The following is a 16530-nucleotide window of genomic DNA, read 5'->3' as shown; positions in this document are numbered from 1 at the left end:
TAGGTTGGAGTCATTCAAACTAATTTTTCAACCACTCCACAAATTTCTTGTTAACAAACTATAGTTTTGGCAAGTCAGTTAGGACATCTACTTTGTGCATGACACAAGCAATTTTTCCAACAATTGTTTACAGACAGAATATTTCAGTTACAATTCACTGTATCACAATTCCAGTGGGTCAGAAGTTTACATACACTAAGTTGACTGTGCCTTTAAACAGCTTGGAAAATTCCAGAAAATGATGTAATGGCTTTAGTAGCTTCTGAAAGGCTATTTGACATCATTTGAGTCAATTGGGGGTGTACCTGTGGATGTATTTGAAGGCCTACCTTCAAACTCAGTGCCTCTTTGCTTGACATCATGAGAAAATCAAAAGAAATCAGCCAAGACCTCAGAAAATAAATTGTAGACTTCCACAAGTCTGGTTCATCCTTGGGAGCAATTTTCAAACACCTGAAGGTACCACGTTCATCTGTACAAACAATAGTAGGCAAGTATAAACACCATGGGACCACGCAGCCGTCATATCGCTCGGGAAGAAGACGCGTTCTGTCTCCTAGAGATGAACGTACTTTGGTGCAAAAAGTACAAATCAATCCCAGAACAACAGCAAAGGACCTTGTGAAGATGCTGGAGAAAACAGGTACAAAAGTATCTATATCCACAGTAAAACGAGTCCTATATCAACATAACCTGAAAGGCTGCTCAGCAAGGAAGAAGCCACTGCTCCAAAACCGCCATAAAAAAAGCAAGACTACAGTTTGCAACTGCACATGGGGACAAAGATCGTACTCTTTGGAGAAATGTCCTCTGGTCTGATGACACAAAAATAGAACTGTTTGGCCATAATGACCATCGTTATGTTTGGAGGAAAAGGGGGAGGCTTGCAAGCCAACTTATTGTGGGAAACTTGTTGAAGGCTACCCAAAACTTTTGACCCAAGTTCAACAATTGAAAGGCAATGCTACCAAATACTAATTGAGTGTATGTAAACTTCTGACCTACTGGGAATGTGATGAAAGAAATAAAAGCTGAAATAAATCATTCTCTCTACTATTATTCTGGCATTTCACATTCTTAAAATAAAGTGGTGATCCTAACTGACCTAATTAAATGTCAGGAATTGTGAAAACTGAGTTTAAATGTATTTGGCTAAGGTGTATGTAAACTTCTGACTTCAACTGTCTCTTTCTCTCTCTCTTTTTCTCTCTCTTTCTCTCTCTCTCTTTCTCTCTCTCGTTCTCTCTATCTCTTTCTCTCTCTGTCTTTCTTTCTCTCTCTTTCTCTCTCTCTTTCTCTCTCTTTCTATCGCTGTCTCTCTTTCTCTCTCTTTCTTTCTCTTTCTCTGTTTCTCTCTCTTTCTATCGCTGTCTCTCTTTCTCTCTCTTTCTCTCTCTTTCTTTCTCTTTCTCTCTCTTTGTTTCTTTCTCTCTCTCTTTCTCTCTCTCTTTCTCCGTTTCTCTCTCTCTTTCTCTCTCTTTCTTTCTCTCTCTTTCTGTCTCTCTTACATTTCTCTCACTCTATCTCTTTCTACCTCTCTCTTTCTATCTCTCTCTTTCTCTCTCTCTGTCTCTTTTTCTCTCACGTTCTCTCTTTCTCCGTTTCTCTCTTTCTCTCTCTTTCTATCTCTCTCTTTCTCTCTCTCTGTATCTCTTTCTCTCTCTTTTTCTCTCTTTCTCCGTTTCTCTCTTTCTCGCTCTTTCTTTCTTTCTCTCTCTTTCTGTCTCTCTTACTTTCTCTCACTCTATCTCTTTCTATCTCTCTCTTTCTCTCTTTCTCTCTCTTTCTCTATATTTTTCTCTCTCTCTCTTTCTCTCTCTCTCTCTCTTTCTCTCTGTTTCTCTCTTTTTCCGTTTCTCTCTCTCTTTCTCTTTCTTTGTTTCTCTCTCTTTCTCTCTCTCTCTTTCTCTCTCTTTCTCTCTTTCTTCGTTTCTCTCATTCTTTCTTTATCTCTTTCTTTCTCTCTCTTTCTGACTCTCTTACTTTATCTCACTCTATCTCTTTCTATCTCGGTCTCTTTCTCTCTCTCTGTCTCTCTGTCTCTCTCTCTTTCTCTCTCTTTCTCTCTCTTTCTATCTCTGTCTCTCTTTCTCTCTTTCTTTCTCTCTCTCTCTTTCTTTCTCTTTCTCTCTCTCTCTTTCTCTCTTTCTCCGTTTCTCTCTTTCTTTCTCTATCTCTCTCTTTCTGTCTCTGTCTCTTTCTCTCTCTCTTTCTCTCTTTTGCGCTCGCTCTCTCCTCTCATTCTGTCAGGGAGTGTGTCTGTGTGTGTGTGTGTGTGTGTGTGTGGGGGGGGGGTGTCATGTGAAGTAACCCCTCTGAAACCAATTAAAGCACACTACTTCACTGGTTTAACTCTCATTGGCAGAGTTCAGTGTTCAGAGGCTAGTGTTTTCCTCGTGCCAGGTCCTAGGGGTTCCTGGGAGTAGGACAGTCAGACTCTAGAAAGGCTATATAACACAGAGGCCTCGGATGGTCTCAGACAATGTGTGTGTCTCACAACCTACTGAAGGTGCTACACCATTCATTTTGTTTTGGTTGTTATTGTGGCTACAAGAGTCGCCCCTCAGCCTCACAACAACCTCCTCACCCCCCCATTGTCAGGGTAGGTTCATACCGTGTTTGTCTGCTGTACTGTTTCTATAGGCCCTGCTGTCCTTCCCTAAACAGTCCACTGCCTGCTGACATCCATCCTTCACCAGCTTCTCCTGGAACACATTAACAACCCCGTTTATAGCCTGCCTCATGTTGGCCATGTCGCCCTGATTCCCAGTCCAACCACAGCAGTGTCACGCTGCTTCACACAGGCCTTTAGCTACCACTACCATGTCATCATGTGGTAGAGGGATAGCTCTGGAGCTGGGTGAGGTTAGTCTGCTGTGAGTGCCTGGCCTCGGGGGTTGCTCCTGTGGCCACTACAGAACCCAGGCATGGCCAGCCAATGAAACGCCACCATGCCTCGGGACATGCCAGGGTGCCGTTTCCCCAACATGCTCTGCCCAGCCAACCATGTGGTGGAACAGGCAGCCAGTGAGATTACCCATAATTACCTTGTGATGGTTGTTAGAGGCCGCCTCCCGGATGCTGCCGCCTCACATCAGTCACCATGTTTGTTTTGTCATGCCACACCTGTCCTCGTTACGGGGAGTAATTTGGCTAAATAAATCACATTATGGCGCTGCTGTGTGGCACGTTGCTACAAAGCAGTGACGAGGGAGCCGGCGTAATATGTTTCAGTTAGGTGGACAAGAGGCCTTTCGCTGTGCGCCGCACAAGGTTTTTCTGTTTTTCAAAGCGGAGAGGTGATTTTTCTTCATTAAAACATGGCTGGCTGGATTATGGTGTTTGGGTGAACAAGAGAGAAAGGGAGAGAACCTTACTGTTGTTACACATCCCCTGCTGACCATTCACAGACTTCTCTCTCTTCTCTCTCAGTCCCCTTTGGTCTGCGCTGCCTACACTGACAATACAGCGGTTGGCCTCACCTTGTCTCTCAGTGGCTTCTAACCAGACAGTCATTGATCTTCCCCTCCCTCCCTGTGTTGCAGCTGTTTCCGGAGACGGGGCCGAGACAGGGGGGCACCAGGCTGACCATCACGGGGGAGAACCTGGGCCTACAGTTCAGGGACATCCTGACAGGAGTGCGTCTGGGCAAGGTGCCCTGTATCCCCATTGAGGAGGAGTACATAAGCGCTGAGAGGTGAGGAGGCTCAGCTGCCTGGCTCTCACCACTTTCATATTACCATCGCCCCTCCCTCTACACCTGTGCTCTGTGTTCATCCTCCTCTCCTCAGTGTATATCTCCTGTCCTCCTTCTTGTTGACGTTGTCTTTCTCTCCATCTCTCTTCCCCTGTCATTTGGCTCTCTTTCTCTCAGTGTCTATTGTTTCCTCTCCCCATCTTGAGTATCTTCCTTCCTCTCCTGTGATATTCGCCTCCCTGCTCTACTCTATTCATATAGATCAAACAATATATCCAAACGTCGGGTTGATGGCGAATGCTCCTTTAAAATTCGGAGGATTCACTACGCAAATATCAGACACTTTTACAGTCGGTTACAGCTGACCTCACGGGTGAATGCTCATGTGAATCCCTAACTCCCCTCTCCCTCCCGCCATCTCTCTCTCGCTGAACCTTCCCTACCCTCGCCTCTTCCACGTACAGAATCGTGTGTTTGCTAAATGATGCCACGGGCTACCGGGTGCAGGAGGCCAACGTGGAGGTGTGTGTGAGGGACTGCCTGACGGACTACAGGGCCCTCTCACCCCGGGCATTCACCTTTGTGGTAAGTCGTAGCCAGATGACACACTAGATGGATCCTTACATTAGACTGAGTATTGATGATTTTGTTTTTTGCTAATCTAAATGTATAAACATATGTGTTATGGTTTACCTCCATCTCCAGACACCTTTCTTCACTCGAGTGCTGCCTGCTCAGGGTCCTCTCTCTGGGGGCACCAGGGTCACCATTGAGGGCAACCACCTCAACGCCGGCAGTTCTGTGTTTGTCAACATCGGACGCCACCCCTGCCACTTCAAAAAGTGAGTGTCTGTCACTGTCTGTCTGTCCACCTGTCTCTACTTAGCTCTCTGGACCAAGTATTACCACAGTGGGTCCACCATGCACAGTGCTGTACATTTACTGTCTATCTAAGGAATAGTGAGGGAGTCAGACAGCCATCGTCTGCTCTGCATTGCAGCTGAGAGGGAGGTAGAGCCCAGCCAGGGAGTGTGAGTGCCAGGTTCCTGACAGAGGGAGTGAGGGGAGATACAGGGGGAGTGAGGGGAGATACAGGGAGTGTGAGTGCCAGGTTCCTGACAGAGGGAGTGAGGGGAGATACAGGGGGAGTGAGGAGAGATACAGGGGAGTGAGTGCCAGGTTCCTGACAGAGGGGAGATACAGGGGGTGAGGGGAGATACAGGAAGTGTGAGTGCCAAGTTCCTGACAGAGGGAGTGAGGGGAGATACAGGGGGAGTGAGGGGAGATACAGGGAGTGTGAGTGCCAGGTTCCTGACATAGGGAGTGAGGGGAGATACAGGGGAGTGAGGAGAGATACAGGGGGAGTGAGGAGAGATACAGGGGGAGTGAGGAGAGATACAGGGGGAGTGAGGATAGATACAGGGGGAGTGAGGAGAGATACAGGGGGAGTGAAGAGAGATACAGGGGGAGTGAGGAGAGATATAGGGGAGTGAGGAGAGATACAGAGGGAGTGAGGGGAGATACAGGGGGAGTGAGGGGAGATACAGGGAGTGTGAGTGCCAGGTTCCTGACATAGGGAGTGAGGGGAGATACAGGGGAGTGAGGAGAGATACAGGGGGAGTGAGGAGAGATACAGGGGGAGTGAGGAGAGATACAGGGGAGTGAGGAGAGATACAGGGGGAGTGAGGAGAGATACAGGGGAGTGAGGAGAGATACAGGGGGAGTGAGGATAGATACAGGGGGAGTGAGGAGAGATACAGGGGGAGTGAAGAGAGATACAGGGGAGTGAGGAGAGATATAGGGGGAGTGAGGAGAGATACAGGGGAGTGAGGAGAGATACAGGGGGAGTGAAGAGAGATACAGGGGGAGTAAGGAGAGATACAGGGGAGTGAGGAGAGATACAGGGGGAGTGAAGAGAGATACAGGGGGAGTGAGGAGAGATACAGGTGGAGTGAGGGGAGATATAGTGGTAGTGAGGGGAGATATAGCGGGAGTGAGGGGAGATACAGGGGGAGTGAGGAGAGATACAGGGGGAGTGAGGAGAGATACAGGGGGAGTGAGGGGAGATACATGGGGAGTGAGGAGAGATACAGGGGAGTGAGGAGAGATACAGGGGGAGTGAGGAGATATACAGGGGGAGTGAGGGGAGATACAGGGGGAGTGAGGATAGATACAGGGGAGTGAGGAGAGATACAGGGGGAGTGAGGAGAGATACAGGGGGAGTGAGGAGAGATACAGGGGGAGTGAGGAGAGATACAGGGGGAGTGAGGAGAGATACATGGGGAGTGAGGAGAGATACAGGGGGAGTGAGGAGAGATTCAGGGGGAGTGAGGAGAGATACAGGGGAAGTGAGGAGAGATACATGGGGAGTGAGGAGAGATACAGGGGAGTGAGGAGAGATACAGGGGGAGTGAGGAGAGATGCAGGGGGAGTGAGGAGAGATACATGGGGAGGGAGTGAGGGGAGATACAGGGGGAGTGAGGAGAGATACATGGGGAGTGAGGGGAGATACAGGGGAGTGAGGAGAGATACAGGGGCAGTGAGGAGAGATACAGGGGGAGTGAGGAGAGATACAGGGGGAGTGAGGAGAGATACAGGGGAGTGAGGGGAGATACAGGGGAGTGAGGAGAGATACAGGGGGAGTGAGGGGAGATACAGGGGGAGTGAGGATAGATACAGGGGAGTGAGGAGAGATACAGGGGGAGTGAGTGCCAGGTTCCTGACAGAGGGAGTGAGGGGAGATACAGGGAGTGTGAGTGCCAGGTTCCTGACAGAGGGAGTGAGGAGAGATACAAGGGGAGTGAGGAGAGATACAGGGGGAGTGAGGAGAGATAAAGGGGGAATGAGGGGAGGAGAGATACAGGGGAGTGAGGAGAGGGGAGATACAGGGGAGTGAGGAGAGGAGAGATACAGGGGATTGAGGAGAGGGGAGATATAGGGGAGTGGGGAGGGGAGAGAGATACAGGGGGAGTGAGGAGAGGAGAGATACAGGGGGATTGAGGAGAGGAGAGATACAAGGGGATTGAGGAGAGGGGAGATACAGGGGGATTGAGGAGAGGGGAGATACAGGGGATTGAGGATAGATACAGGGGGAGTGAGAAGAGATACATGGGGAGTGAGGAGAGATACAGGGGAGTGAGGAGAGATACAGGGGGAGTGAGAAGAGATACATGGGGAGTGAGGAGAGATACAGGGGAGTGAGGAGAGATACAGGGGGAGTGAGAAGAGATACATGGGGAGTGAGGAGAGATACAGGGGGAGTGAGGAGAGATACGGGGGAGTGAGGAGAGATACAGGGGGAGTGAGGGGAGATACAGGGGGAGTGAGGAGAGATACAGGGGGAGTGAGTGCCAGGTTCCTGACAGAGGGAGTGAGGGGAGATACAAGGGGGAGGGAGAGATACAGGGGGAGTGAGGAGAGATACAGGGGAGTGAGGAGAGATACAGGGGGTGAGGGGGAGATACAGGGGGAGTGAGGAGAGATACAGGGGGAGTGAGGGGAGATATAGGGGGAGTGAGGGGAGATACAGGGGAGTGAGGAGAGATACAGGGGAGTGAGGAGAGATACCGGGGGAGTGAGGAGATGGGAGATACAGGGGTAGTGAGGAGAGAGATACAGGGGGAGAGGAGAGATACAGGGGGAGGGAGGGGAGATATGGGGGAGGGAGGAGGAGAGGAGACATACAGGGGGAGTGAGGGGAGATACAGGGGAGTGAGGAGAGGAGAGATACAGGGGGAGGGAGGAGAGATACAGGGGGAGTGAAGAGAGATACAGGGGGAGTGAGGGGAGGAGAGATACAGGGGGAGTGAGGAGAGATACAGGGGGTGAGGAGAGATACAGGGGGAGTGAGGAGAGATACAGGGGGAGTGAGGAGAGATACAGGGGGAGATACAGGGGGAGTGAGGGGAGATATAGGGGGAGTGAGGGGAGATACAGGGGGAGTGAGGAGAGATACAGGGGAGTGAGGAGAGATACCGGGGAGTGAGGAGATGGGAGATACAGGGGTAGTGAGGAGAGAGATACAGGGGGAGGAGGAGAGATACAGGGGAGGGAGGGGAGATACGGGGGAGGGAGGAGAGGAGAGATACAGGGGGAGTGAGGGGAGATACAGGAGGAGTGAGGAGAGGAGAGATACAGGGGGAGGGAGGAGAGATACAGGGGGAAGGAGGAGAGATACAGGGGAGTGAGGGGAGGGGAGAGATACAGGGGAGTGAGGAGAGATACAGGGGGAGTGAGGAGAGATACAGGGGGAATGAGGGAGGAGAGATACAGGGGGAGTGAGGAGAGGGGAGATACAGGGGGAGTGAGGAGAGGAGAGATACAGGGGATTGAGGAGAGGGGAGATATAGGGGGAGTGGGGAGAGGAGAGATACAGGGGAGTGAGTAGAGGAGAGATACAGGGGGATTGAGGAGAGGAGAGATACAAGGGGATTGAGGAGAGGGGAGATACAGGGGGATTGAGGAGAGGGGAGATACAGGGGGATTGAGGATAGATACAGGGGAGTGAGAAGAGATACATGGGGAGTGAGGAGAGATACAGGGGGAGTGAGGAGAGATACAGGGGGAGTGAGAAGAGATACATGGGGAGTGAGGAGAGATACAGGGGAGTGAGGAGAGATACAGGGGGAGTGAGGGAGAGATACAGGGGGAGTGAGGGGAGATATACGGGGAGTGAGGGGAGATACAGGGGGAGTGAGGAGAGATACAGGGGAGTGAGGAGGGGAGATACCGGGGGAGTGAGGAGATGGGAGATACAGGGGAGGGAGGGAGAGGGGAAGGAGGGAGATACAGGGGAGGAGGGAGGAGAGATACAGGGGAGTGAGGAGAGATACAGGGGGAGGGAGAGAGATACAGGGGGAGTGAGGAGAGATACAGGGGAGGAGAGATACAGGGGGTGAGGAGGAGAGATACAGGGGGAGGGAGGAGAGATACAGGGGGTGAGGAGAGAGGGGGGGAGGAGGAGAGATACAGGGGGGAGAGGAGAGAGATGAGGGGGAGGGAGAGAGATACAGGGGGAGGGAGAGATGAGGGAGAGATACAGGGGGAGTGAGGAGAGATACAGGGGAGAGGAGAGATACAGGGGAGTGAGGAGAGATACAGGGGCAGTGAGGAGAGATACAGGGGGAGTGAGGAGAGATACAGGGGAGTGAGGGGAGATACAGGGGGGGAGTGCCAGGTTCCTGACAGAGGGGGAGTGAGGAGAGATACAGGGGGAGTGAGGAGAGATAAAGGGGGAGGGGGAGAGAGATGGGGGAGGAGGAGAGATACAGGGGAGTGAGGGGAGATACAGGGGGAGTGAGGGGAGATACAGGGGGAGTGAGGGGAGATACAGGGGGAGTGAGGAGGGGAGATACAGGGGAGTGGGGAGAGATACAGAGGGAGTGAGGATAGATACAGGGGGAGGGGAGGAGAGGGGATGCAGGTTCCTGAGTGAGGGGAGTGAGGAGAGATACAGGGGAGTGAGGAGAGATACAGGGGGAGTGAGGGGAGAGATACAGGGGAGTGAGGAGAGATACAGGGGGAGGAGGAGAGATACAGGGGGAGTGAGGAGAGATACAGGGGAGTGAGGAGATACAGGGGAGTGAGGGAGATACAGGGGGAGTGAGGGGAGAGATACAGGGGGAGTGAGGGAGAGATACAGGGGGAGTGAGGAGAGAGATACAGGGGGAGAGATGAGGGGGAGAGATACAGGGGAGGAGGGAGAGGGGAGATACAGGGGGAGTGAGGAGGGAGATACAGGGGGAGTGAGGGAGAGATATAGGGGAGTGAGGGGAGATACAGGGGGAGTGGGGGCCAGGATACAGGGGAGTGAGGAGAGATACAGGGGGAGTGAGGGGAGATACAGGGGGAGTGAGGAGAGATACAGGGGGAGTGAGGGGGAGATACAGGGGAGTGAGGAGAGATACAGGGGAGTGAGGAGAGATACAGGGGGGTGAGGGAGGGGGAGATACAGGGGAGTGAGGGGAGATACAGGGGGAGTGAGGAGAGATACAGGGGGAGTGGGAGGAGAGATACAGGGGGAGTGAGGAGAGGGGAGATACAGGGGAGGGAGGAGAGAGATACAGGGGGAGTGAGGAGAGATACAGGGGGAGTGAGGGGAGGGAGGGGGATACAGGGGGAGTGAGGAGAGAGAGATACAGGGGGAGTGAGGAGAGATACAGGGGTGAGGAGAGATACAGGGGAGTGAGGAGAGATACAGGGGGAGGGAGGAGAGATACAGGGGGAGTGAGGAGAGATACAGGGGGGGGGAGTGAGGAGGAGGGGAGATACAGGGGAGTGAGGAGAGATACAGGGGGAGGGAGGAGAGATACAGGGGGGAGTGAGGAGGGGAGATACAGGGTGAGTGAGGAGAGATACAGGGGGAGTGAGGAGAGAGATACAGGGGGAGTGAGGAGAGATACAGGGGGAGTGAGGGAGATACAGGGGGAGTGAGGGGAGATACAGGGGGAGTGAGGGGAGATACAGGGGGAGTGAGTGCCAGGGGAGATACAGGGGAGTGAGGAGAGATACAGGGGGAGTGAGGAGAGATACAGGGGAGTGAGGGGGAGATACAGGGGGAGGAGTGCCAGGTTCCTGAGATACAGGGGGAGTGAGGGGAGATTCCTGACAGGGGGAGTGAGGGGAGATACAGGGGGAGTGAGGAGAGATACAGGGGGAGTGAGGAGAGATACAGGGGGAGTGAGGAGAGGGAGATACAGGGGGAGTGGGGAGAGATACAGGGGGAGTGAGGATAGATACAGGGGGAGTGAGGGGAGATACAGGGGGAGTGAGTGCCAGGTTCCTGACAGAGGGAGTGAGGGGAGATACAGGGGGAGTGAGGAGAGATACAGGGGGAGTGAGGGAGGGAGATACAGGGGGAGTGAGGAGAGGGAGATACAGGGGGAGTGAGGAGAGATACAGGGGAGTGAGGGAGAGATACAGGGGAGTGAGGAGAGATACAGGGGGAGTGAGGGAGAGATACAGGGGGAGTGAGGAGAGATACAGGGGAGTGAGGAGAGATACAGGGGAGTGAGGAGAGATAGGGGGAGTGAGGAGAGATACAGGGGGAGTGAGGAGAGATACAGGGGAGTGAGGAGAGATACAGGGGGAGTGAGGAGAGATACAGGGGAGTGAGGAGAGATACAGGGGGAGAGATACAGGGGAGGAGAGAGATACAGGGGGAGTGAAGGAGAGATACAGGGGGAGTGAGGAGATACAGGGGAGTGGGGGAGGGAGATACAGGGGGAGTGAGGAGAGATACAGAGGGGGGAGGGGAGATACAGGGGGAGTGAGGAGAGATACAGGGGGAGTGAGGAGAGAGATACAGGGGAGTGAGGAGAGGGGAGATACAGGGGGAGGGAGGAGAGATACAGGGGAGTGAGGAGAGATACAGGGGGTGAGGGGAGGGGAGATACAGGGGGAGTGAGGAGAGGGGAGATACAGGGGAGTGAGGGGAGATACAGGGGGAGTGAGGGGAGAGATACAGGGGGAGTGAGGGGGAGGGGAGATACAGGGGGAGTGAGGAGAGGGGAGATACAGGGGGAGTGAGGAGAGATACAGGGGAGTGAGGGGAGGGGAGATATAGGGGGAGTGAGGAGAGATGCAGGGGGAGGGAGGAGAGATACAGGGGGAGTGAGGAGAGATACAGGGGGAGTGAGGAGAGATACAGGGGGAGTGAGGAGAGATACAGGGGGAGTGAGGAGAGATACAGGGGCAGTGAGGAGAGATACAGGGGGAGTGAGGAGAGATACAGGGGAGTGAGGAGAGATACAGGGGGAGTGAGGGGAGATACAGGGGAAGTGAGGGGAGATACAGGGTGAGTGAGGAGAGATACAGGGGGAGTGAGGAGAGGGGAGATACAGGGGGAGTGGGGAGAGATACAGGGGGAGTGAGGGGAGATACAGGGGGAGTGAGGGGAGATACAGGGGAGTGAGGAGAGATACAGGGGGAGTGAGGAGAGGGGAGATACAGGGGAGTGGGGAGAGATACAGAGGGAGTGAGGATAGATACAGGGGGAGTGAGGGAGATACAGGGGGAGTGAGTGCCAGGTTCCTGACGATACAGGGGGAGTGAGTGCCAGGTTCCTGACAGAGGGAGTGAGGGGAGATACAGGGGGAGTGAGGAGAGATACAGGGGGAGTGAGGAGAGATACAGGGGGAGTGAGGAGAGGGGAGATACAGGGGATGGAGGAGAGATACAGGGGGAGTGAGGAGAGATACAGGGGGTGAGGGGAGGGGAGATACAGGGGGAGTGAGGAGAGGGGAGATACAGGGGGAGTGAGGGGAGATACAGGGGGAGTGAGGAGAGATACAGGGGAGTGAGGGGAGGGGAGATACAGGGGGAGTGAGGAGAGGGGAGATACAGGGGGAGTGAGGAGAGATACAGGGGAGTGAGGGGAGGGAGATATAGGGGGAGTGAGGAGAGATGCAGGGGAGGGAGGAGAGATACAGGGGGAGTGAGGAGAGATACAGGGGGAGTGAGGAGAGATACAGGGGGAGTGAGGAGAGATACAGGGGGAGTGAGGAGAGATACAGGGGCAGTGAGGAGAGATACAGGGGGAGTGAGGAGAGATACAGGGGGAGTGAGGAGAGATACAGGGGGAGTGAGGAGAGATACAGGGGGAGTGAGGAGAGATACAGGGGGAGTGAAGAGAGATACAGGGGGAGTGAGGAGAGATACAGGGGGAGTGGGGGAGGGGAGATACAGGGGAGTGAGGAGAGATACAGGGGGAGTGGGGGAGGGGAGATACAGGGGGAGTGAGGAGAGATACAGGGGAGTGAGGAGAGGGGAGATACAGGGGTAGTGAGGAGAGATACAGGGGGAGGGAGGGGAGATACGGGGGGAGGGAGGAGAGGAGAGATACAGGGGAGTGAGGGGAGATACAGGGGGAGTGAGGAGAGGAGAGATACAGGGGAGGGAGGAGAGATACAGGGGGAGTGAGGGGAGGAGAGATACAGGGGAGTGAGGGGAGGAGAGATACAGGGGAGTGAGGGGAGGAGAGATACAGGGGGAGTGAGGGGAGGAGAGATACAGGGGAGTGAGGAGAGATACAGGGGGAGTGTGGAGAGGGGAGATACAGGGGAGGGAGGAGAGATACAGGGGGAGTGAGGAGAGATACAGGGGAGTGAGGAGAGATACAGGGGAGGGAGGCGAGGAGAGATACATGGGGAGTGAGGAGAGATACAGGGGGAGTGAGGAGAGATACAGGGGAGTGAGGAGAGGGGAGATACAGGGGGAGTGAGGAGAGATACAGGGGGAGTGAGGAGAGTTACAGGGGGAGTGAGGGGAGGGGAGATACAGGGGGAGTGAGGAGAGATGCAGGGGGAGGTAGGAGAGATACAGGGGGAGGGAGGGGAGAAAGCTCTGCCATCCTCTGACTAATGCAGACACTTCTACCTGGACCAGAGCCAGGACTTTATCAATGAAATACCCCCATCTCCCGCTGATTCACCCTCCCTCCATTGACTGGAAGTGTTTGAGATGCAGTGTGTGGTTAAGGTGTGCTTGTGTCCGTGCTGTCTGTGTTGTTTTTCTATGTCATACTGTGTCTGTGCATGTCATCTTTCTGATGTTCATATATGTCACAGTGCTACAGTAGGTCTCTGTCCTCAGCCAAGTTGTTTCCACTGTTATCCTGGATAGAAACACATCTATTTCTATTTATTTCCTTTCAAAGATAATCCAGCAGATTATCTTTTTTTCTGCAGTGCTACCTTCTCTCTCTCCTTCTCTCTCTCTCCTTCTCTCTCTCTCCTTCTCTCTCTCTCTCTCCTCTCTCTCTCCTTCTCTCTCTCCTTCTCTCTCTCTCCTCTCTCTCATTCTCTCTTGTCCTCTTTGTGTCTGTCTCCTTCTCTCTCTCTCCTTTTCTCTCTCCTCTCTCTCGTCCTCTTTGTGACTGTCTCCTCTCTCTCTCCTTCTCTCTCTCTCCTTCTCTCTCTCTCTCGTCCTCCTTGTGTCTGTCTCCTTCTCTCTCTCTTATCCTCTTTGTGTCTGTCTCCTCTCTCGTCCTCTTTGTGTCTGTCTCCTTCTCTCTCTCGTCCTCTTTGTCTGTCTCCTCTCTTGTCCTCTTTGTGTCTGTCTCCTTCTCTCTCTTTCATCCTCTTTGTGTCTGCCTCCTTCTCTCTCTCTCGTCCTCTTTGTGTCTGTCTCCTTCTCTCTCTCATCCTCTTTGTGTCTGTCTCCTTCTCTCTCTCTCGTCCTCTTTGTGTCTGTCTCCTTCTCTCTCTCGTCCTCTTTGTCTGTCTCCCTATCTCTCTCGTCCTCTTTGTGTCTGTCTCCTTCTCTCTCTCGTCCTCTTTGTGTCTGTCTCCTTCTCTCTCTCGTCCTCTTTGTGTCTGTCTGCTTCTCTCTCTCTCGTCTTCTTTGTGTCTGTCTCTTTCTCTCTCTCGTCCTCTTTGTGTCTGTCTCCTTTTCTCTCTCGTCCTCTTTGTCTGTCTCCTTCTCTCTCTCTCGTCCTCTTTGTGTCTGTCTCCTTCTCTCTCTCATCCTCTTTGTGTCTGTCTCCTTCTCTCTCTCATCCTCTTTGTGTCTGTCTCCTTCTCTCTCTCAACCTCTTTGTGTCTGTCTCCTTCTCTCTCTCGTCCTCTTTGTGTCTGTCTCCTTCTCTCTCTCGTCCTCTTTGTGTCTGTCTCCTCTCTCTCTCATCCTCTTTGTGTCCATCTCCTTCTCTCTCACATCCTCTTTGTGTCTGTCTCCTTCTCTCTCTCGCCCTCTTTGTGTCTGTCTCCTTCTCTCTCTCTCTCTTCCTCTTTGTGTCTGTCTCCTTCTCTCTCTCATCCTCTTTGTGTCTGTCTCCTTCTCTCTCTCGTCCTCTTTGTATCTGTCTCCTCTCTCTCTAGTCCTCTTTGTGTCTGTGTCCTTCTCTCTCTCGTCCTCTTTGTGTCTGTCTCCTTCTCTCTCTCGTCCTCTTTGTGTCTGTCTCCTTCTCTCTCTCGTCCTCTTTGTGTCTGTCTCATTCTCGTTTTGTTGTTTGTCACTAACACCTTGTCAAAATATATGCAATCTTGGGAGGGTTTGTGGAGCGTGCGTTGTGAAGCAGGTTCCCATGGAAACGGGGCGAGGGGAATCAGAGGAGACATTGTAGGCACGTCTCCAATCAGGACCTGGGAATCACACCAGAATCACTCCTCTCCTCTCTTCCTAGAAAGACTGCGGCACTTTCCCAGAAATTCAAGCATCATCCAACAGTGCTACAGATTAGATATCGTAGTTACTGTGTAATAATTGACTAGACACACCAAACATTGGTAGACACGGCTTTTAACAATGAAGCGCTCGTTCATGTACACATTGACATAAGGTATGACCATTTCTTTAGAGACAGGTGCTGAAACCTAGACCATTGGTTTCTGTCATACTGAGGAAACTCTCTTTGTAACCGTTGTCAACCTTGAACCATGTTTCTCCCCTTCTCTCTGCAGGAGGAATGCCCGGGAGATAGTGTGTGTGACCCCAGCGGGGCTGACCCCTGGCAGCACACCAGTCATGGTGGACATCGACTCTGCAGAGCTGAGGAACCCGGAGGTCAAATATAACTACACCGATGACCCCACCGTCCTGAGGATTGAACCCGACTGGAGCATCGCTAGGTAAGGAGAGGATCTGGGTATTTTTCATTGCTATCACCTGGTTCTCTGGTGCCGGTCAGCTGTGCAGTACTGGAGCTACAGTGGCACCTCTTTAAAAGAGTTGGAGAGGAAAACACAGAACCTTGTGGAAAGTTCACTTTGACCCAGAATGCTCTGCTTCCTGGTTAACCCTTTGAGACACTGTTACAAGATGTGATAGCCCTCACCTCTCTCTCCCTCTCTCTCTCTCGCTCTCTCTCTCTCTCTCTCTCTCTCTCTCTCTCTCTCTCTCTCTCTCGCTCTCTCTCTCTCTCTCTCTCCCCTGTGTCTCTGTTGACACCACTTTCTGCTTCATCTACAATAGGTTGATCTAATAGGCTGTTGGATTGAAATGGGGTATAGTCATTGCTCTGTGGGATTGGCTAAGGAGCAGCTGTGGCCCAACCGCAGCCCCAGGGCCCCCATGCCTCTGTGCTCTGTGTCTAAAATTCTGTGTGTATTTGTTAGGATCTACATGTGTGTTGAAGTCTGTTTGTGTGTGGGGGGGTCAGGGGGGGTTCTGCTCTGCTCCACTGAGCCACCCAGGGGTGGCCTGCCCAGCTACAGAGCCTGGATGGGTGGATGAGCTGACTGACTGACTGTTCCTCAAGAGTCTCCAGTGATTCACCACAGATCTGGGCTCCGTCTGGCACAGAGAAACAGACGGGAACACATGCATAAACAAATGAAAAACAAGCGACAAAATGACTGAGATTCCTGGATCTCTCAGAGCCACAATTCTCTCAGCTCATCGATGTGATCGCTATACTGTAGGCCGAAATGCCTTATTCACACACTCCAGCATAGAATACACCAGGGGCTTGGAGATGTGTGAACAACATATTTGTTCATCTGTGCATTAACTTCTACTTTCACGTCTATGTTAACTGCATTGCATATTCACTGCATTGCGATGTTTTGAATAGGGAGTTGTACACTGAGATTGGTAAATTAGATTTGCTTATTATCGTATTTGCAACTTTCTCGGTTTTCTGCTGTAGAAAAATACTTTTAAATAGCTTACTGATTGAATAAGTGGCTGCTAAATTGCTTTATCATATAGAGAAAAGGGAGAGAATACGAGGAACAAAGTAGAAGAGAAGGAGTAATTAAGAGATAATGAAAGAGAAGGAGAGGAAAAGCAGTAATCTTTTTCATACTAAGACGTTTTTCCACCATCTTTTTTCAGAATTTCCTTATATCTGAAAGGTATTGCCGGTATCAATGCCCAAACTTCTTTTCCCGCCT

The 16530-nt window shown here is 52.2% G+C and overlaps 1 protein-coding gene across 2 annotated transcripts in view; it reads left to right on the top strand.

Moving 5' to 3' along the window:
* Nucleotides 1-16530, top strand: part of LOC115102282 (plexin-A1-like) — a 305508-nt gene that overhangs the window by 253242 nt on the left and 35736 nt on the right. For both annotated transcript variants that reach the window (XM_029622073.2, XM_029622072.2), the window contains exons 13-16: nucleotides 3546-3697; nucleotides 4162-4282; nucleotides 4403-4539; nucleotides 15097-15264. In XM_029622073.2, the coding sequence (XP_029477933.2) occupies nucleotides 3546-3697; nucleotides 4162-4282; nucleotides 4403-4539; nucleotides 15097-15264 (578 nt within the window). The remainder of the gene's footprint in view (nucleotides 1-3545; nucleotides 3698-4161; nucleotides 4283-4402; nucleotides 4540-15096; nucleotides 15265-16530) is intronic.

This window comes from Oncorhynchus nerka, linkage group LG20 (genome assembly GCF_034236695.1).
Source record: "Oncorhynchus nerka isolate Pitt River linkage group LG20, Oner_Uvic_2.0, whole genome shotgun sequence".
Lineage (NCBI taxonomy): Eukaryota > Metazoa > Chordata > Actinopteri > Salmoniformes > Salmonidae > Oncorhynchus > Oncorhynchus nerka.
The sequence above is the reverse complement of the archived record's forward strand: the minus strand, read 5'-3'. Positions and strand labels throughout refer to the sequence as shown.